Source organism: Pseudopipra pipra, chromosome 7 (genome assembly GCF_036250125.1).
Source record: "Pseudopipra pipra isolate bDixPip1 chromosome 7, bDixPip1.hap1, whole genome shotgun sequence".
NCBI lineage: Eukaryota > Metazoa > Chordata > Aves > Passeriformes > Pipridae > Pseudopipra > Pseudopipra pipra.
Genome location: NC_087555.1, coordinates 29,820,715 through 29,842,914, shown reverse-complemented (window position 1 = coordinate 29,842,914; position 22,200 = coordinate 29,820,715). Strand labels below are relative to the sequence as shown.

General features: G+C 42.8%; 1 protein-coding gene across 9 annotated transcripts in view; it reads right to left on the bottom strand.

Annotated features, from left to right (window-relative positions):
* The window catches only part of KALRN (kalirin RhoGEF kinase), a 507,433-nt gene that overhangs the window by 91,080 nt on the left and 394,153 nt on the right, over positions 1-22,200 (bottom strand). For 8 of the 9 annotated variants that reach the window (XM_064661424.1, XM_064661428.1, XM_064661425.1 and 5 more), the window contains exons 35-36: positions 9,268-9,297; positions 7,442-7,688 (exon numbers count right to left, since the gene is read on the bottom strand). In XM_064661424.1, the coding sequence (XP_064517494.1) occupies positions 7,442-7,688; positions 9,268-9,297 (277 nt within the window). The remainder of the gene's footprint in view (positions 1-7,441; positions 7,689-9,267; positions 9,298-22,200) is intronic. The other variant, XM_064661427.1, reaches the window with a different exon arrangement.

The window sequence follows — 22,200 nt, the reverse complement described above, 5'->3', positions numbered from 1 at the left end:
CAATAAGCAAGCAATAAAAATTAAAGACCCCTTTTCCACCATATCTTTGAAGTTGGTAAAAAAGGACCAATGCAGTCTTGTTTGTCCAGGTATGCACAGCTGAAGTGCTCTCAGACTGTTCCCTCTCAGACGGCTTGTGGGGTCAGGAGAGGGCTGCAGCCACCCACTCACCCTTCACCTAACCAGCCAGGTCCCAGCAACAGGGACCAGCTGGGACCTTCCCTTTGTGAGCTGCAGCCAAGGAGGGAGGTTCTCACTTCTCTACAGGACAGTAAGAGGGACATAACTGGGTTGGCTTAACCTGGCCCTGGAAAGCGTGGGCTTCCACAGAGGCTGTGTGAGAAACTGCAGTCCTGAGCCTAACACAGAGGGGGACTCTGCATAAGTGGTTCTTTTCTTCTCTGTGGGGAAGAATGAAAATGCCTCCCAACAATGACTTTACAAGAAAACTTCAGCAGGACGTGAGAGTTTTAGAGAAACATCAAAGAGTTGGGAGAATGCATGGTTATGTTTTGGCAACTTAGTTCTCCTTCTCTGTCTCACCTTAAAATGCTTAGTCATATCTACCTGAGTATTGTTCTCAACACTTCTGACAGACAGAAATAAGGCAAGAGCAAAAAAAAGCAAGAGAGGAAGCAGGTCCAGAGAGGCCATAAGAGAAAGCCTCTTTGGAGCTGAGATCCATCTTCTCCTGCCCTCAGTCCTACTACTGAGTTTCTCTCCAGTTTCTTTGTCAGACCAAGTGCTGAACCCTTTGGCATTCTTGGTGAGCTCAGTGTGCCACAGCATTTTAAATTCCCTCCAGTTTTTCGTTAGTTTGTTTTGGGTTTTTGGTTTGTTTGGTTTTGTTTGTTTGTTTTCCCAGTGATAAAACAGACACAGACACTGTACATTGAATTTTGGGATTAAGCTGTCAGGGGACTAGGTGGATATATTTTACCCCCTGTCAGAAGGGGAAGCAAAGGCAAAGTAAACAAGAAAAGTTGCAGGCCTTCTCTCTTTTAAACAAAGACTCCTGTGTTTAAAATAATAAAAATCCACCGTACAAAAGCAAAGCAACTTCCCCCAAAATAGCCTTTCCTGTTTTATCAAAGCATTCATCAAAATTGCACTTCTCCAAAAAAATAAAGTCTCAGGTAGAGCACTGGAGGCCTTTTGCTTTGATTAGATAACAAAGCAGCTGAAGCAATAAGCATTATTGATTTTAGTGGTACCTGGTATGTCCTAAACAAGTCCACATGGCTGAATGTAGGTGTTAATATCTGGTGATGCCATACTGAAAACAAGAAAAAATCATGACACAGAAATACCACATCAGAGAAATAGGGCTGTTCACAAGCCATGAGAGCATGGCTCCAACAGTCCGCATACAATCTGTGTCCACATGTTTCCCATACTTGGTCAGGCTGTGTCCAGCTTACTTAGTTACTCAGGTAGTGCTTGGACTGTCACTGCCTCTTAGGGTTGCCTAGGCAAGGATTTGTCAGTATAGTTTTGTTTTTCTGATGTGCCCAACAGGTAAAATCGCTGGTAGAGCTACAGGCATAGTGACATGAATATCCCTACAGAGGTATGGCTCATCCTTCAGCCTCAACTTGGCCTACCCCTTAGACACGATGAGAATCAGATCTCATCACCCGTATTGCCAACTGTTGCTGAATATTTGTTCATTTTTTTTATTGTTTAGGAGATAATAGAGTCCAGGAGAAGGTATAAACATGGATAACTCCAAGCATGGACACTTAATGAGTGTCTGAGTTCTTCTGCAGAGGGACTTTGAAGAAGGAGAAAGCACAGAGGTCTGGGATCAAAATATACCAGTAGGTCGGGGAGTGAGGCATCATCGGCTCTCCAGCTCTGGGGCAGGCATTGCCCACTGAGGTACAAAGCAGCGATATGGTGGGGAGAAACTGTGAAGGGCCATGAAAGTGAAGATAGGTGGACATTGTTTGAAGAGAGAGAGGAGGGAGACACAGCAGAGAAAAAAAGGAAAAAGGTGACCTGACTGAAATAGCAAAGTGGTTTTGAGTTTTTTTGTCTTTCTTTTCCCATTCCTTTCACAACTGCATGGAGCCACATTCGTACACTGAGGCAGAGCAGTAGTCCTGAGCTGGGCTATGGCAGGCCTTGGTGCCAGCCCACAGAGAGCTGCCATGTCACACCATGCTGGCTGACCGGCTTGTTTCCAGCTGCTCTATCATAATTGAAAAGGAGTGAAAATGCAGCAAAAACTTTCCTGATGTGATTTTTCTTCATAAGTTATGTCCTGAACTTGTAACAGGGAGGCACTAAATGCCAGCAGAAGGGCTCCACGTGACCTCTCTCGAAAGACAGCCTATACTATGAAATTTTGACTCTGAACACCCTTGTGGGAGCAGTAATAAGAACAGAGGTGAGGGTTTGTTTTTTAATTTAAATATTGCATATTTATATTGACAATGGGAGCCTGAACATTGTTTAATAGAAACCCCACGACCTGTTTATGTAACAGTTATATCAACTGTGTTACCTAATGAAATATTTCCTTTACTTCAGAGCCTTGCAAACATTTTAATCGACTGCTCTTCATTAAGACTTTCAAAAACAAAAACAATTTCTCGGCCTCTACAAGGACAAATGAAGGTTTAATGCAGCACACTAAAACTTTTGAATCGTCCTCACACAGCTCCCCTGGGACATCAGGAATCATTACCATGGAATATGTTTGCAACAGAGATTGTTTAAAACACAACAGAGAAAATGCGTGAGCCAATGCAGATCGCAATTTAATACTCAACAGGAACAGGGATACAATAAAAGCAACCTAGACTCTTTTCCCGCACTAAAATCCAAGATGTTCTTAAAAAGAGACGTGGGAAGAAACAATAATGCTTTTCCCTACACAGATGCTTCTTCTGAGATCAGTAACTGAAGGAAAGATTTAAAATGCAACTCGAGCCGGATTACCCTGACCAGCTTTGCACACTAAAGCATTAAACGATCTGGTCTTTCCCACGAGGAGAAGTTACAAAACTTCAAGTCTCAGTGTGACCTCTTTTTCATTGATACCACCCTTCTCACTAGGTTAAATCCTTATTCTGCTTCCTTCTGCCACAGCCCAGCCTGCCATTGCACCTCCCAGCCACAGGCTCTCTCTGGCTGTAGGATTGGGTAGGAGACCCTCCAAATGCATAAGCTGTGACCTGCACAGCACCGAAACTCCTGCTCCTCCTGCCCAAAGTCTGGTGCTCTCCCAGCTGACGGACCAGGCCAAAGTGACCCATGTGGGAAGTGCAGGCAAGATGCTCACCCTGCTATCATATGCCCTGCAAGATCTGTGTTCCCTCTTTAGCTGAAAGAGATCCAACTATTTTTCTGTTTGCTCTGTTACAAGGACCCACCACTGCCACCAAAGCCCTGCTGTTAGGTGGCCGTCTGCCTGCACAGCAAGATGTTTGCATAGCATCTTAAAAAAATATATTCCTTATCTCCTCCAGAGATATGCACCAGACACAAGCATCCTGTGGGCAGGATCTGGTCTGAGGCCCTGAATGGGACCCTCCTTTCACATATCATCAATCCAAAACAAGTGCCATGAAACTCTATCTTTTTTTTAAGGCTTTCTTTTTGTGATGGAGGTTGCTTAAAATTACTGCAAGAACTAACCTTTGTTTCTCTTTGAAATACTCTGTGTATTTGATCTTAGAAGAAAAATGCTGTTTAAGGGGTCATAAGACAAAAACTTTTATGATCAAGATTTCATCTAATAGTTTCATGGGCCAAATTCAAATTTGGAATCACTCAAAGTTAACAGGTTGACACCAGGAATATGCTTGTGGCAACATGCTTAATGAATATTGGCTAGATCACAATGCTGCTTTCTATCCAACTGGATTGCTCTCTTAATTTGAAATGTATAGCTTAATACTTTAGATCTCAATTATAGGGTAAAAGAGAAATAAAAGAAATAAAAGTCACAGCTTTCCTGTAATTAGGCATGTGGGACAGTTCAAACAGAGCTTCATTGCTGGTATCACAGATCTTTCTTTTTCCTTCCTAGGGATGCTAGTCAGAAAAAAAAAACATCCTGCAGATTCTGGAGTACAGTAACAGAGACTGCAGAGTTCCTTTTACTCAATCATCTGTAAATCACTTGCAAAAGGTTAATTCCAGAAATCTGTTTGCCTTTCTATAGAGGGTAATTGCAAACACTGTCAGATCATCGGAAAGGAAGGACAGGCAGGAGGATACTTGTGTGTTGAGCTGAAAAAATCAAGTGTGTATCCTCCAAAGGAACACAGTCAGGAGTCAGACAGAAGGCTGGCAGGCCAGTCCTTCCAGTCTCTGCACTTTTACTGATCAATAAGAGAAATCTGTACAGATATTTCATTACAAAAGGTAGGAAGTGTTCTCTTCTAGGTTTGTTCTGTTCTGTTGACACCACATTTTTCCTTTTGCAATATTTTATGTTAATTCACCACCTATTTTCAAAGGAGGTGTAAAAGAGTGAGGAAGACCCAGAGCACATGTTCAGTTGTGAACTTTGGTTTTGCATTTCCAGTGGCTTTTGGTTAGACTGTTTAAAAAAGCTTGATGAGGACTTGCACTGATGCTTTACAAAATGTCCTGGTGATCCCACCGAATCTGTTAAGTCTCTGTGTGTTCAGATGTTGGCTGACATATTACTTTCCTTACTCTTGCACGTTAAGGATAGTAGGTAGCTTCTCTAAGCCACGATTTACATTTACACTCCACAATAACTCATAATAGGACAAAACAGAGTAATTTGCCATTTCCCTCTATGCAGATGTAACTATGTTTTGATACTTGGCAAAACTCTGCATGTTTCTAAAATAGATGGCAAATTCTATTATTAGAAATGTTAAGTTTTGAGTGTAGGTACTTTCTGTTCTTGAAATTACAGTGCTTGTAAAAGCAAAGAATTATGTGTCTTGGTAATTGCAAGCAAAATTCAGCTGTTAACCTGTTTTCCTGCCACTGTGTATGTTTACATACTTGAAGCAGACTGGGAACACCATTAATGTTGATGTAAGATGTGCCAGCCTTTGTTCTGGGTTGTTGAGAAAGGCCAGAAATTTTGGAAGCCTGGATCAAGGAATTCTATATCCAACTTGTGCCTAAAGCTCCTGGAAGCAGAGAAGGGCATAACCCTGAATAGTCAGAAGCCCTTTATCATGCTAATCTTTCCAGCATCTCATAAGACCAGCAGGCTCTTTCAGCAGCTACTGCATTTCCCCCTTTAAACTTACCCCTCTTTCTTTATTCCCAGCATCTGTTCATTCAGTTTAAACAACTTCCTGTTTTCCTAATAGAGGGAGAACTGATTAGACACAGAGCCTATTTGCTGTACTTTAGCCAAAATAGTGGATAGGGTGGTTATTTTTATTATTTCTAGCTGCACTTCTGGAGATCCCATTAATACTGAGGCTCCCTGATACAGCTTTGGTATGTGCAGGAAGAAAACTGAGGCCAAGGGGGAAAGAGGTATAAGGAAATAAAGGCCATGAATACACGGCTGGAGCCAGCTGTCCCCAGACTCACTTGGCAGCTGTTTAGAGATGCTGGGCCAAGAGCGAGCTCCAACCTGGAAGCTGTGGCAGCATGTCAGGTGAGAGAACCTGCCCACAGGCAGGCAAAACGTGCTAGCAAAGGTTCAGTGCTCTGCTGACACAGCGTGGTGGCTTCCAGGCATCCGGAAGTCAGATCTGGACCTCCAGCCGCAGCCCAGCACTGTGCCCATCCTGCCATACCTGTGGTGCAGTTGTGCCCTGGAGCTCATGCAATCATGCCAAAAGCAGAGTTCCCATGTCCCCTGCCAGCCTCCAGCCCCTGCACCACCCTGTCTCCATCCTCAGGATTTCCTGCCTCCCTTTCCACAGCCTACTCTCACAATTTTTAGATATATTTCATTTAAGCAAAAGCTCTACAACCTGGTGGACATAATATGAAGTTTGAGTGGTGTCACCCAGTGAAGTGTCCTTCAGCAGAGGCCACAAGCCCTACTGCTGGACCACGCACCCAGCAGACATGTCCCTGGCCTCCTGTGAGTCATGCCAGGTAGTGACTGCTCTTACACAGGCCAGGCTGACTCTCAGCTTTACCTTTCTGTTTATTCCCAGATTTAATTTGCATGTAAGCAACTGTAGCACTTCTCAGTGGAGAGCTGCAGACCAGGACAGGCTCCTGTGGCAGCAGCAGCAGGGCAGGGCCCTGGGTATGTGACAGGCAGGAGAGGTGGCAGTGGGTCTAAGAGGTGCGTGAGGAGTTTGCAGTTCACACCACAAACAGAGCTGACAGCTGAGGGCATCGAATCCGAGAGGAGAAGCTGAGCTCTCCTCCACTGGATTTGGCTCAGATGCCTGTTTAAGGGAAAGTCAGATAGCAGACCCTGGTCCTACAGTGCTGCTCTGTATGTGTGCTGCATGTGTCCCACTCCCAGCCTCGGCAGTGGGAGGGCAGGCAGGGAACGAGGACAGACTACAGCTCAGCTTCAGTGCTTTTTCTCCAAACAAACAAAACCACCAAGCTTAACTTGCTCAAGCAACAATGATTCAAATTCTATTTCTCTTAATGCAGATGGGGAAAAAAAATTTAAAAAGCCAGTTCAGGTTGGAGGCTTCAAGTTGGGATGATACGAGCCTTTCCTACCTGGACCTTCCTTGCATTGTGCATGGCCAGAAGTGGGGTCACAGCCAAAAGGAGACCTGCTCTGGCCACACTCAGCTGAACCAGTTCTGGTCTATCAGTCTGGAGCGTCTCCTAAGCCTGGCTGCATGGATGCTATACGTGGGACACACATTGCTCAGAACAGAATGTCGACTAAAGAGGCCACAGACATCACAGAGACAGTGTTTCACCATTCATTGCACGTGAAGCCCAAGCTCTCAGGACAATACCAGGGATGTGTTTTGTTCCACACTAACTGTATTCTTTCCCCATTTTACTGTGCCATTACACACAATGTCTCCAGTTCAAAAGGCAGTAGTGTGTACCAGTACTCACTGATGGCCTCTTTGCAATTACAGACAGGCAGTAGGGTTATACTAAAAGAACATGAACTGGTGTGCACTGTGGCACTCATAAAATAACATATCCACAATTTGGGGCATCCTGGGTATATACACAGCATGACTTCCCCTCCCAGTAGGCCAATAGGCACTGAAACAGTCCCTTTGTTGTTTAAAGGTCTTATTTTTATCCATATTCTCAAGACAATAATGACTACCACATAGCAGAAGACGCACACATACAAACATTGATTCATGGACATGGAGTCAGGCTTGTGCTGTGCCCATTCACAGAGACCTGGGAACAAAACTCACCAATGACTGAACAGCCTTTTACCCATGCCAACTGCAGGAGCAGCCCAAACAGCTTTGCACTTACATGATACAAAAGGGAAAATCCAAAACAGTCTCAAACCTGTCAGACTGTTGCCTACCTTTTCCTGAAGGGAAGAAGCAATCCATCTCCACACTGCTGCGGGAATGGGAAATGCAGAGAGCACTGCTGGGGACCAGACCCTCCTGAGGTGGGCTCCGCTCTGTGGTCCGGACCAAACACCAGCCTGGCCTTTCACTCGGCCTCTCCAGCAGCTCCACTGTCTGCCCCACCTGAATGCTCAGCTCGCTGCTGTGGCCTGCTGTGAAGTCCTGGAGCACCACAGTTAGTTCACACCCTCCAGACAACTGCCCAGGGTCAACAGAAAAAAAAAAAAAAAAAAGAAAAGGAATAGACGTTAGAGGAGGTAGGATGAAAGCAATCATCTTTGCATCATATTTACACTGGCAAAGACAGGATTTGTATTCCTTAGAAGCCAAGTTAATGATTTCTTTTGTCAAAGTTCAACATGTTGTGGCCCTGGTTTCCTTTACTTCTTATTGATTTTCCTGGGCTGAAGTGAGACACCAAAGCTACCCACCCAATAACCTTTTGAATGCTAGCTGTGGGGGAATTTTCGAGCTATGAATTTTCTAGCTGTGAGTGTCCATCAGAAACCCTGGGGGTTTTTGTGTTGCTTTAGTTTCTGGGGTGACTTTCTAGAAGGGCAATAGCCCAGGCTGCCTCAGTGCTGTGCCTTAGGGCAGGACAAATTCCAGCTTGCCCCTCTACAGCTTGACCTAGACACATTCCCACACGCCACCAGTGCAGTGAGGAAACAGCTTCTCTTTTCTTGCAAGACAAGAAACATACCCTCATCTCCCCCGTCTTGCTCTAGGGACCTCTTGGGAGACTAGGAAATCCTGAGGGGGCAGATCAGAAAAGCTCCTCCCATGCTTTCTGATGGAACCCAGAGGTGTAAATATATAAACACAGAGTGATTGATTATATGCTGACTTCCAGGATTTGTACCTAAGAATAAATGTATCATCTTACTTCCGTACTGAGCACTGGCAACCTGCTGCTTTCCTTCAGCCTCACACCCTGTGACTCTGGATGAACAATTCTGGGCTCTGTGTAATCACAGTCTCTCTATAACCACAGACTGGATATATAAGCACTTGTGCATACAGCAGAGCAAAATAGAAGAAGGGATTGCACAAGCTTGTTTTTAACAAAGTTTGGGTTTTTTACAGATTTGGATCTCAGAGCTGGATTCTCGTGTGTCTAAAAAGGTGTGAGAACAAATCTAAGTTTTCTGGCATGAGGAATCTTTCGTAATGCTCCTCTGCAATGTGGATTTCTTGCTGTCTGCCCATCGTTAGGGGCCCTCCTTCTTTGTCCTACATGCTGCCTACTGCCCTGAAGTATCCATAGATCTTTGAGGTCCTTATTCCAGTGTCACACTTGGTAGAAATTTTGATGGAAATTAGTTCACTGATCCAAAAGTTATTAAGATGAGAATAGTAAACAAGCTGATTTAAAACAGAATAATACCATAAACCTAATTTTCTTGGGATATGAAGCTAAACCAAAGGATAACATGCAATATTTTTAAAGGAACAACTTGTCAATCCAACAGAATTAGAATAAATCTTGTAAGATTCAAAATCAGTGAAAACTGGGGTCTGCTTATCAGCTTGAATGGGGGAACCCTTGAGGAGATCACATTCATCTCTACAGACTTCATTCTTCAGCTGGTACAATCTCAAAATCCCTTATCTTAGCCCAAGCAGCCCTGAATACACACTCCCATGGGAACAGCCTGTCTCCCCACTCAGTGGGATAGGGGTTTGTGTGTCCAATGCAGATGTGAGAGAAATCCCACTCACAGGGGTGATATTCACAGTTACAGAAAGGGGTCAGTGGACAAGGACTGGTTCTCACCTGTCCTGTGTCTCTGCCGTAGACGAAATGCTAGATTTGGGGAAGAAGAAGGAAATATTTCTCTGAAAGATTATTTGTAAATAAATAGAAAAAAACCAAAACAAAACAAACCACGGCAGCTGTTTGAGGCCATTCAGACAAACTGCTGGCATTAATCCCGACAGAAAGAGCTCAGTGGTTGATGAAAGCACACAAGAGATCATTTTAGCACCTATTTGGGCAGTTTATCAGCAAACCAACCTCTTGTCACACTGACATAATCTCCACATAACTGGAGTACAGACATTCACAGGTATGGTAAGAATAAGATATTGCTGTGACATTTGCTGAGGTTTCTTTGCTATGGACTAATTTGGGGAGTACGAAATCTTCTTGATCCAATATGATATCTGATTTTGTATGGCGTGGGATATTTAAGACACAAGAAAAAAACTGATTACTTCTTGCTAAATACGCAGACAAATCTCACCAAATGTGATGAATTTCCCCTTAACTCTTTCACTATTCCTTGCTAGGTAAATTTTCTGTCCCCCAAATTATGCCATCTATCATATCTTCTCTGAAAATAATCAAGTCTCTCCTTCTTTTAGGGGAAAACGTGAACAAATACTCTGCTATATCAACTTATCACCCATAGAGCTATTTAGAGCATTTCCATGCCCTGTCCCCGAGTACCACTAGGTGTCCGTGTTTGCCATCACACAGCAAGTGAATTTTGCTATAAAGAATTAACTCTCACTTGTCTTCAATGTGCTTATCTAAGGATGAGGTGCAGTGTCTGGGCATGAAGGAGCTGGTTCAGACAGGATCCCTAGACTCACTGCTTTCAATAATAAAGGAAGAGGATGTTACAGAATATTAAAAAATTTTCTTCAGATGGTTCAAATTGAATTTTGAAACATAAGTAATTTTTATTGCTTAGGTAGGAAACGTGAAACAGCCCTGAAATAATCCAGGGGAAAAGGCTGGTCAAAACAGCACTTGGGGCAGTTTGGGGCTAACAAAACATTTCCTAGGGAGTATCCGCCTGGGAAGTGCTGCCCTAAGCAGCTGCCTGCTCCATGCCTGTGATTCTGCCCTCCTCACTGGGGCCTGAGTGGCAGCCAACCTAACAGGCCTTCTGAAATAACTAAACATCTGTGACACAAACAGATGCTTCAATTTGGGCAACACCTGTAAACACTATCCCAGAGGATGCAGGTGTGCCCCATGACCCTCAGGTACCATCCAGCCCTGTGAGCCTGTTTGCTCTGACTCATTAAAAATAGCAATTTAAAATAATGAGAACTGGAAGTAATCATCCCCTGTAGGAGCTGCTTGGCACCTGATGTGATCAAGCTCTTCCTCAGCAGGGGAGACATTCACCCCCTGGCTTTAGAAGCATACCTTTGATGTGTGAGGGAGGGAGCTAACCTCCCTCAGCTTCCTGGAAGCAGTATGAATTTGTATTATCTGCTCCTCCAGCATCCTCTGAATGAAACTGTGGATCAGGGGTTTCTGTATGCTCCAACTCACCACTTGGAGCCAGTGCTAAAATAACAGATTTTCTGGGAAACAGCCCATCTTTGGCAGGTGGAATTAAGCAGTTTCTTTTTTACAGGTAGGTGCAGGTAGTAGGTACAAGCAGTTAGCTCAGGTAGGGGCCCATAGATCATTTTTAGGTGCCACCTGCAAAGAACAGAAAAGGAGCTCCCTCCTTTTGCCCAAGGCCTTCCAAGTGTTTCTCAAGCCTGTTCTGTGTCTTACAGACCACCACACCACAAAGAACATTTACTTACCAAATTAGCCCACAGCAAAGTAATCTCTCTAGAAAACTTACAATATACTAATACATACACAATTTGTAAGCCACTGAGGAATAATGCAAATACATCTGATTCCCGATGACAGAAATCCTTTCACCTATGAAGTGATCGCTCAAGCCTTAGTTACTTAATTTGTTTTTAGGGAGTAATTTTCCAGTCTCAGAGAAGTGCATCATGCTTCTCTCTATGTTGGAGCACACAAATAGGAATACAGATAGGCTGCTGGTTTCTCACACATATTGCATTTGTTTTGGAAAGAGAAAGAAAATAGAGAATGCCCTTAAGGTTGAACTTCACAGGTAAATGGCTTCATATTTTAACATGTAACGTTCACTTTTATTATTCCTGTGATTAAAACCACCATTAAAGCCACTGACTGGATATATTTAAAACCCAGACAGCACCCTAATCTGTATATGGCACAACAAGATTGGTGAGACACATAAAAATAAAAATAACAATAACAATGCAACATGCCTTTGCAGAGCACAAGGCATAACTGAAAAATCTGACACAGGGACAGATCTAATGAATTGCACAGCAAGCAACAGCCTTAAAATCAGGAAGAAAAGGAAATGGAAGAAGCGAGTAGCAAAATGTAATGAGGAAGCAAGAGGGCCCCAGGCAGTCTGGAGCCGTATGCCCTGAAAGAAGCCAGCAGCAGCCCCAGCCTGCCTCCACAGTGCCTGCCATCAGCAAACCATCTCCTGTCCTCTGCCTTCACATGTTCCTGGGTTAGAAAGCATCACTGTGCATTCGGCATGTAAGTGTTTCATGAGGATGTTCTACCACAGGTCAAACCTGAGCTAGAATGGAGCTGTGCCCTATGTCACCAGTGCAGGCAGGGTCCCAACCACACCATTGACAACTCCCCTCTGCTGCAGGACACTGCTCACACACCTCAGAGCATCGATGTGAGCAGTTTACGTCAGACACCGACCCTGGTGAACGAGCTCCGTCTCACATGAACCTTTTTGCTTCTGGGAACACCCGACTGAGTGCCCATCAGCTGCAGGAGGGTGAAGTGCAAGCAACCAAAATGATCCCAGGAACCAGCCATACCCTGCTGCAGAGGCATCCAGGGTGCTCCAAAGTGAAGGAGCCAGCTCAGCTCCAGGGACCAGCAGGTACTGGTCAGTGCAGGATTACCATGAGATGGTATTTCCTGAATCACAATGTGTGTTCATGGCCACTGCTGCACCTGTTTAGTTTTCAGCCACAAAGCAGCAGCCAGAGGAAGTAAGGCTGAACACCAGAGGCATATTTTTCATCATGCTGCAGACAGAAAATACCTATCAGGTCACAGGCTGTCCTTCCTTCTCTCTAAAATAGATTTTAAGTAGTACTAAATCCACTCCAGTTGAAAGTAAAGTGGGAACAATTAGCTCGTAATAGGGTGAGCAGGTATTTGGGAGGTGCGTGTCTGAAGTCTGTTTAAGTATTTTGAAATATGCCAACATTGTTGCAGAAATCCACACTAGCTGGTTATTTACATCTATTGAATAGCACACAGAGCTCTGCTAGTTTAAACAAAGCATCCTGTGTGGTGCAGCACTGTGGCCTAATATAAATTGCTAGTTTTCTGTTGCTTTTAGGCTTTCTGCCCATCTGGTTTTGGATGAAAGCCAGTTTTGGATAGAAGCATTTAGTCACCATAAACAGCCTATTTCAAGAGGGTGAGAGAGGCAGTAGGAGCAAGAATGGGATTTGCATTTTTATCAAGAGCTTTAAAAAAAGTGAATAAAACCACTTAGATGTTGTTTCTGTCTGTGCTGAAATAAATCCATGAGCTGTCACTCTAGCTGGAGGACAGGCATGAGAAATCTTATCCCCCGCAGAGCTCCTTGTGAAAATTTCTGTAATATCATAGAGATTTTCTTTTTACTGGGAGGTTAGAGAGTGAGAGATCAAATTCAGAAAAAGCCTTTGAGGAATTTCAGTGCTAGAGAATTCCTTTAGTTTTCTTACTCTGTAACAGGCTCTGTTTGGAGGGTGAACTCTGAGTCACCTATGTTCCTGCCTCTAAAGCTTCTGCAGCTCTAAAGGATGCTGAACTGTGAGCTCCAGCGATTCTGGTGACTGCTTTATTGCATCTGTATGGAGGTGTTTCTGTGGGGACAGACTGTATTTCAGGAGCTATGAGCTGAACCAGGAATAACCTACTGTGGTCAGTAGAATGGCTCTGGACTGAGTTCAGAATTGGAAATTCACTGGGGAATACCTGGCTCATCTCCGAGTCTTTCTTAGTCCTCAGGCCCCTCTACCCATTTTCCATTAAGATGGATTTGGTGCTTCCCACTCTTTCTGTTTTGTCTGACTGAACAGAGAGGAGCACTGCTTGAGCTTCATGGGAAGGTCTGTTTATATTTAGCCAATTAGTCAAACACATGGCTAGGATAATGGTGACATCCTGTAGTTCAAATGTACCATCTTTGCTCTTCTCAGCAAGGAGATAAGAGAGGCATCTGGATGTGCAGCATTACAAATATAAACACAGCAAGTTATTCCACAGCAGGAAGAAGAGACAGAGATGGCACGTGGGACATATAAATATGCTAACAGAAAGGAAATTTGGTGTTATAGTCTCAAATAGCACATACCTTTCCTGTCCAGCATCTCTTGCTGGAGTCTCCACTACAAAACCATGGACTATGTTGGATTTTGGACTATGGCATATGCTGACATCTGCAGAACAGCTTGAATGGAGCTGTCTGAATTATTTCGGGAACCTTTTTTCCAGAAAGTAAGACTAAAGTTGATCCAAATGAAACAGCACTTCTAACTATAAAAAATTCTTTTGAAGATAAAGACAACCAGATTCACTTTGTTTCACTCAACAAATTGAACCAGAGCATGTCTGTGTTTGATCCTATAAGACTGACATTTTCCTCATGGTATTTGGCTCAAAGAGCTGGTACCCAAATTCCAGTCCTTTTTCTTCCCTGGAGAGGCACAAAATGGAGCAGATATTGCCTGTGCTCCTCAGACACACTGCCAGCACGACTGGCTCCAAAACCCTGCCAGCGCTGCAGAGGGTAAGAAAGGTGAGCAAGGCAGATGGCTGAAACCCTCCAAGGTAAACCCTACCTGCTGTCTTTTGCAACCACAAGATGTTCTAAACTCACCCAGGGTTAATAAAAATGCAAGAATAGATTGAGATCAGGAAGCACCAACTAGTTGCTTTCTTTTCTACGTGCGCCACAGTCTGAGCAATCTTGATCTGGGGGATCAAACGTTCCAGTCACAGATGATTCATCAGACACCAATTCCCAAGACACTCCTAGCTAGTACACAAAATCTGATCATGTATTCTGGCCAGGAGGTTCATGAAACACCTTCAGGTATAAACAGCAGATGCAAAATGTGCACAGTAAAATGTCTTTCTTCACAGCTGATGAGTTTAAAATAGAAACCCAGCTGCCTGCATGACATACCTGATGCTGGTGGAAAAGGAGAATTTGAGTCCAACACAAGCTTTAGAAAAACAAGGGACAAGAACGTGAGCCCTTGCAAAGGGTGGGCAATACACACATCTGTCTTTATCTAACTGGGGCATTCTGCCTTGACCAGAGTTTTGAGAAGGGAGGAATGAAAAAATCTTACAGAAGACTTGTTTGATCCTCAGGGCTCCCAGCTGAGTATGACCCCCCACTAATTGTTTAGCATCAGAGAATCTACGTTTTCCCTGATATCAACATCAAAGAAGAATTAGGACCTACAGGTCCCTGATTAGCCACCTCAGCTTTTAAATTACAGCAAAATGAATATAGTTACCTGAAGAACTAGGAACAATGACTCACATTAACCAGAGGAGAAACATCAGAATGATGCCCTCTCGGAAAGGAAACAAATGACACTCAGAGGAAAAGCACAGTAAGATCACATAGGGATGCTTTAGAACAAAGTGAATCTCAGTTTGTGCACTGAATCAATTTTGCTCAATACACATATCCCCAGATTATATTTCCCTTATAATCTGGATAATTATTTTAGACAGGTACATTGCTGTCTGCACAGTTACACTTTTAATGAAATTATGAAAAGTGATAAAATTTCAAACAATACCTGCAACTGATCTTCCCTCCCCTTTCAAGCAAAAAGCAGACACTTTTTATAGATTGCTTCAAAGCTATGCTTTCCTGGTCCTGATGTAAGAAGTGAGTGCTTGAAGGCAGAAAAGTGATAATCTTATATTCTCTTCTTTACCTCTGCTAGCATGGAGGAATCAGGATTTAGTAGCCAAGTGCCACTGAGTTTTAGATACAAATTAGACTGATTACATTAGATAAATACCCTCTCCAGTGGACAGCCATGGCCAGCTTCCAGCAGACCCTCTGCTGATCTTCACTGGCCTGCCTCAGGTGCTCTGGAACACACAACTCCTTAATAAATTCTGGATATCTGAAGGTACCGTGGATAGAGAGCACAGCACACAGAAATGCAAAAGCCTGCACTGATGCTTGGTAGCATCATAGGAAACCCCAGCACTCCTCCTTCAGGGATATTAGCTTCTCAAAATGGGTGAGGATCTGAACAAAGAAACCAAAACCACAATGAAGTATTTAAAATATCCCCTGATGTTTTTTCTGCTCAAATTGATGAATTTGCAGAACAGATGCTTTACATAAAACTGGCTTTGTTTTTAATTGGAGGAGATTATTTAAACTATGTCTAGGCCATATGGTCCTGTAAGTCTGACTCCCCTCTGCCATTGCTGGAGAGGCTAGCTTGGCATCCCTCTCTGTTTTCAAGTCATTTCCTTTTTACAGATTTAATAGCTGCTATTTTTCTTTTTTATTGTTGGTCCCTAGGTCCCATTACTATAAATCAGGGCCTGAGGCCCAAAATTAATTCAAAGGTGGATTTGGAGAAGTTGCTTTGAATGATTTTCGGTGGTAGGTTGGTCTAACAGAACGTAAAGGTAAATCCAGATTTGAGATACAGAAAATGCATTGGGAAGAATGATGACAGTGAGTTTCTCTCCAAGCTGCCAAAGGAAGACCTGCTCCTGGCTGGCACATTTTCCTGCTCCTTCTCCCCTTGCAAGTGTCGCACTGCAGAGCTGCTGGGGAGGCTTCAGGCTGGAAGAACATGTGATGGCTGAGGGCACTTCCCTGCCCCAGCACTGCACTGGGCATGTGGCTGGGCTCAGTGCAGCCTGGCCATCTGGGGCCTATTTCTATTGCACCCAATGCAGCCCATGAATTCTCATCAGTTGAGAGTAATAATGCTCCTGGTAAATTTAAATTACACTTTAAGAAGCTCGAGGTGCAATGTAAACTAAGGGTGCTGTTTGGGTGAGGTGGTTGCAGTGAGTCTGATAGCAGCTGGAGGCAGCCAGGCAACCCCACAGATCCTTCTCCCTTTCTCCCCAGCTGTTTTCTCCAGTACCTGTAGTTTACTGGTGGTTATATTAAAGTATCGTCCTAATGATATGCTTCACCTCAGTGTTCCCATTAATCACCACATAAAACCAGGCCACTGCTGCTGCATGGGCGAACTCTGCTTGAAGCAAAGCCAACTTTGAACACAGGAGTTTGCCCTCAGAGAGTGTTTGGCACTGAGAAAAAAGGAACTTGGGAGAGATGATTACTTGAGTTTGAGTCCTCCCTATTGCTTGCCTTGTGCACTGCACCCACTGAGCCTTTCCAACATTGCTGCATGATCTTCAGCCATCACAACAGTTGCAGTTTGAGTCCCACAGTTAAATCCTGAAGCTTTCATTCCCTTCTCCATAATACTGCTATTTACTTGAGGTGACCTCATTTGCCAAGTGATGTAACAGGGTGCACGATCGAGCCTGGCACGTCTAAGCAGATGTTTTCAGTGGACACAGAAACAGCATTATGAAAGAAAATATCGCCTAAAACCTGAGCAGCACAAGAGATTACAATGGCCTTTATGCAGATCAGCTTACCTAAAATAGTGTTGAAAGGCCTTTGGCTCCATCATATGCTTCCCTTCTGAAATGAAAGACTGTTGCTTGTACTACTGTAATGTGACTCCCAAAGGAACCAGCAGCTGCAGGTTTTGAATTTTATCATTCTTGGCCACTCTGTTTGATAGAGTTGACTGAAGCATGCCCAAAGGACACTCCTCCCATAAAATTTTCTTCTTTAACTACAATAATAAAAAATGGTTGCATGCTTTTTTTTTGGTGTGTTTTGTTTTAGTTTCTAACAAGGTAATAAATTCTATTTCAAAAAAGAATATAAATCCAAGGAGTTTGATAGTTGATCTGACTTGCTTTGTATCAACTAAAAGGAAATGCTCATTGACTTTGCCATTTACATTTGCTGTCATGTCACATTATCAGGAGGGCTAAATATGGATCAATGAAGTCCAGCACAAACAAGTAGAAGATTGAGAGGAGCCTGAAAGAACTTGCTATGTTCATTTATCAAAGGATGAGCAGAATAATAAGGTCTATTGATAAGCACATTCCCAGCTTCTGCTTAATTTCTTTCCCTGAAGACACTTCCAATAAAATACTATGGCCTGTGCAATCACTGTTACATGTGAATTGTTCCCGGACGAATATGTTCATTTCTGTTCTTGCTAGACTCAGTTCAATCAATATGGAGGCCTCAATTTTCACAGACAGATGTCTGTGTTTATCCACAACACTCATACACGTGTTCTTTTGTTCCCTAAAACCATATTTCTCTTTCACACTCCACAGATGCAGAGGAAGGTGACATGACCTGAGCTTAAAACATCCTCAGGGTATTTGACAACATGTAATACAAGTGTCCAGGATAAACGAAAGGTTCTGGTAGAGGAGTGTAACATTTTCAGCCTGAAATCCAAGTACACTTAGTGTTTGACATTACCATATCCAGCGTGTCTATAAAGCTGTGTGGAGGACATGTTCAGGGCAGCTCAATTAGAGTTACTGCTGGGGATTTCAGAGTCACAGAGGAGGACCAGAGCCTGAAGTCAGTGAAGTTCAGTGTAAACCGAACACTAACTTCCTCTGGGTTTCTTTTGAAAACCCTCGGCTAAATCTCCATCTTATCCTTAATTAGCAGATCTAAAGATGTGTGCTCAAGGGAACCACATTTGATTTTTTGCTAGTAACTGGGAAATAAAAATAAACTGAGTAAAAAATTCTATTACAGTGAATCCATAGAGTTTGACAGTGGATCTGAGTTGCTTTGTTTCAGCTGGAATAGCTAGGGATTTTGTGGCATCCTAGGGGCAGGCAAGAGGGACAAGAGGAGCCCATGCATGGAGATATAGAAGCACTGGAAAAGAGCAGGGCTGTGGTAGAACTGGGGCTGCAGAGATGGAGGACAGATGGCAACATGGGAGCCTGGGGGTAAGCAAAAGAAGATGGTGAATACCAGCAGCAGTGACTGGCCTGGTTGATACACAGTGCTGATCAGCATTTGTAACAAAACCAAGTAATTCCCATACAAAACTTGAATTTGAGAGCAGGTTCTGAAACTGCATACTGAAGAATCCTAAAGTGAAGGAAAAAATTATTAATCTTTGCTGCACTTGCTTCACTTCCTATTACTCTTACATCCACAGCCTGCCTGCCATACTTGTGCTTGTAGCTATTAACCTTCTATTATCCCACCTACTTAACCTGAACATCCAACAGGACACTTTCTTGGCTGAATATTTCCTTTTCCAGTCACAGAATTATTTGTCCCCCAACAAATTCTGTTTTACGAATTCACTATTACCTCGTCTACGCTGTAAGATTTTTGGCATAAGCATCTGTTTCCTTTCATAAAACAAGAATGATAAATAATAAGTAAGCAATTTCCTCTATCCCAGGTAATACAGTAGCAGAGCTGTGTGTTCAAATCTCATTAATCCTCACCCAATCTAAAGAAGAATCTGCTGAAATGCTCTGGTTGCCAGAATGAGTCCTAAGAGGAGGGAAAACATGCTTGAAGTAAAAGAAAATGAATTAGCCTTTACTGCATGAAATAGGAATTTACTGTTGCATCACCATGCCTAACACTATGGTTATAAGGCGGTAGCTCTTTCAATGATAAATTTCTGCAAGAAAATGATAAAAACACAATACAAATCATTTTTCCTTCTCGGGGTTCACATGTAAGGCCTTAGCAAGTAGTAACCCTATTAAGAGCATGTACCTAACTTATCACAGCCTGCACTGTTTCCTTCTCTTCTTTCTGGGTCCCTTTTCTGTCCTTTCAGCAAAAAAAGGGACTCTTTATCACACTGCTCCGTATTGTACCATAACTAATGTCTGGTTGGATCAAAAGTGCAGATAAATGAATTTGCTTCTCCTATATCAAAGGTATTTTTGTCTGTAATATGCACCATTGAGACATGGGAAAAAAGCAAAGAGAGTCTGAAAAGTAAGTCTGAAAAGTCCCTGCAGAAAAGAGAGAAACTCAGGGGAAACAGTATTCAGAGGCAGGTTTGCTCCTGGCAGACAGACAGAGGTTTTTGGTCACTGCTGTACCGCTCTCCAGCTGCAGCAGCAAGCTCCTTCCTTCCCCCCCCCCCCCCAAATCTCCACATTACAGAATTTTAAGAGAAAGTTTGGCACAGAAAGCCAGAAAGAAATGTAAAGGGGTAAACAGACATTTCTGTACACTGACAAATGTCTCTCTTATGCTCCCTTCTGAATTTGCAGAGTTTGATGCAAGAGGCACAAAGAGGCACAGAAGAGCAGCCACATTTATGCACAAGCTTAGTAAAAATCAATAGGACTTAAATTGCAAAGGGTGCTATTTTGTGAGTCAGGACTGATGTGAGTACTCTCAATCAGGCAAAACAAGCAGCAGTCCCAAAAAAGGAAGAGGGATTTAAGTATGTGGTGAAACCATTTGATCACATGATTCTGCAGCATCTTACAGGGTGGGATGCTCTATTATGTCTGGGGAGAGGGATGTGGGTCATTGAGAAATAAAAAACTTGGTTCCATTTCCCAGACTCCATGTCTCCACTTATTTTCTTTGTGTTATGCCAAGCACATGGCAACTTCATCATGGAGACCACAGTCATATCGCATGGATATTACTGATGAAAGCAAGAAGAGCACCTCCAAAACTAGACAATAGATTCTGCTGTGTCTCAGTTTCCCTATCAGTGATAGTAAAAACTTATGAAGAGTCTTATTTAAAGAGTGTCTATAATGCCTTTTTCTAGCCTTCCAGCTGAAGTCCCCAATAAAATCGAACAATACTACAGAGACTTTAGATCACACGAAATATCTTTGTCAGGCTGAAATCACGAGTAATGAACATAAAAAAAAATGTAGATGAACGTGCAACATTTTCCAAACTGAAGCCAAGGCGAATTATAGTTCTTCATAGATATTTCCAGAGTATTTACACAGACCACAATGGCAATAGTACTAATGTAGCTAAACCTTATTTCTTTCATGTGAAAAACAATCTTCTACAGAAAACAATGTTTATCACCCAGTTATTTTTTTCTACCTCCTTGAAACTTGGCAGGCATTTGACATCATCTGTCTCTATTAGGATGCCATGGGTTATCAGCATTGGCTATTTGGACAATTACAATCCCAGATGGTTCTCTTGCAAAAATTTCTACCGCTCACTGGCATCCCTACATACAGGTAAATTCTATTTGTACAGTAAATATCATTTACTTTGGCTGACTCCATTTTCCTTTTCTGACCACTGTCCGTCATTTTATGTCATTATTTTTTCTCAGCCTTAATTCCACACTGCAACCCAATATAATTTGAATTATCATCCATTAAGTAGGCTCTACTTTTCTTCTTACAAACTATATGATAGGAATTATTCTGTTTTATGTATATTGTTTAGCAATAACAAGGGTATACTTTAATTTATGAGAATTATCTGTGTTACCATAGGAAATAAATGCAACCAATGTAAATTCATGTTTTAGCCATGGTAACTGAACCTGCATCAACTATTGACACAGTGCAATACTTTAACTGATTCGAAGTCTTCTGCAAACACATCCTCTATGATTTTTGGTAAACGTGAACATGCCAGAAAAAATGAACTGCTTTCCCTGCTTACACACTTTTCTCGTGAAAAGAAGTAAGCTTATTTTAAAAGGAATTGTTAAAACATTTTTTAATTACTGAAAATGGGAAGGTAGCCACAAAAGCAACACTGAAGTGAAAAAGTGATCTAATGTCACTTCACAAAAAGAAAAAGTAGCCATTCAACAACACTAAACACAAAGGCATAGCACCTGCCTGGAAAATAGGCAGGAAAACTGTCATTTCAAAAATGGGCTACAGTCCTCTGCTATACATCTACAGCTATAGATCTGGTACAGTAAATATAGGTTTGGTTTTCTCTTTTTATAGAAGTGTTTCTAAAAAACTCCTTTGGCAACCACTAGCAAAGCCTTTACTCTCAAGCAAAGCAAACACTCCTGAGGAATTTGGTGCTGTTGTTTTGAGGTACAAGTCTGCTCTCCCCACCCTCCAAATGGATACCAAAAAGAGGATGATTTGTACAATTGCATTGCTTGAGCAAATGCCTCTTAGCTGGATTTCTCCATAAGTGAAAGCTCCAGCACCACCTGCTCAGAGTATGAACCTGCCACAGCTCAGGAAAACTGCCCTGGGACTTGAATAACACTTCCTAAACCTTCATTCACCAAAGCTGTTTAGAATCAGGGATGGAAAATGTAAAAGCCAACATACCTTCCCCTCTGGCAGTTCAACAGGTGTGTGCTACATTAACCAATCCTGTCTCTGTGCCACTGCCACCTTGACGTCATTGTTACTGGGTTGACAAAAGGTTTCCATGACAAATGAGAAAGCTGATCTGTTATCTCCCCTTTGGAGGAAACTAAAATGCCCTCTCTCCCATATTCTGCTGGACCCACCCATCTTGTTTTTGGCACATAGCACAGAGGGTGCGTTTTTGTGATTTATTTAGATTTCCCTCTGTTCTGGAATAGAGAACCCAAGTTGTTTGTTGTTTTTCCCCTAACTTATACTAGAGGGTGTCACCCTCATTCCACAGTGATCCCACCCACCTCACTCACAGCACAACCTCCTTTGCAGGCTACCACGCTCAAAAAGAGAACAGATAACACAGAAAGAGGACAAACTTTGAAGCAATGAACAAAAACATTATTAAGACATTTGATTCTGTTCTTGGCTATAATTTATTAGCTC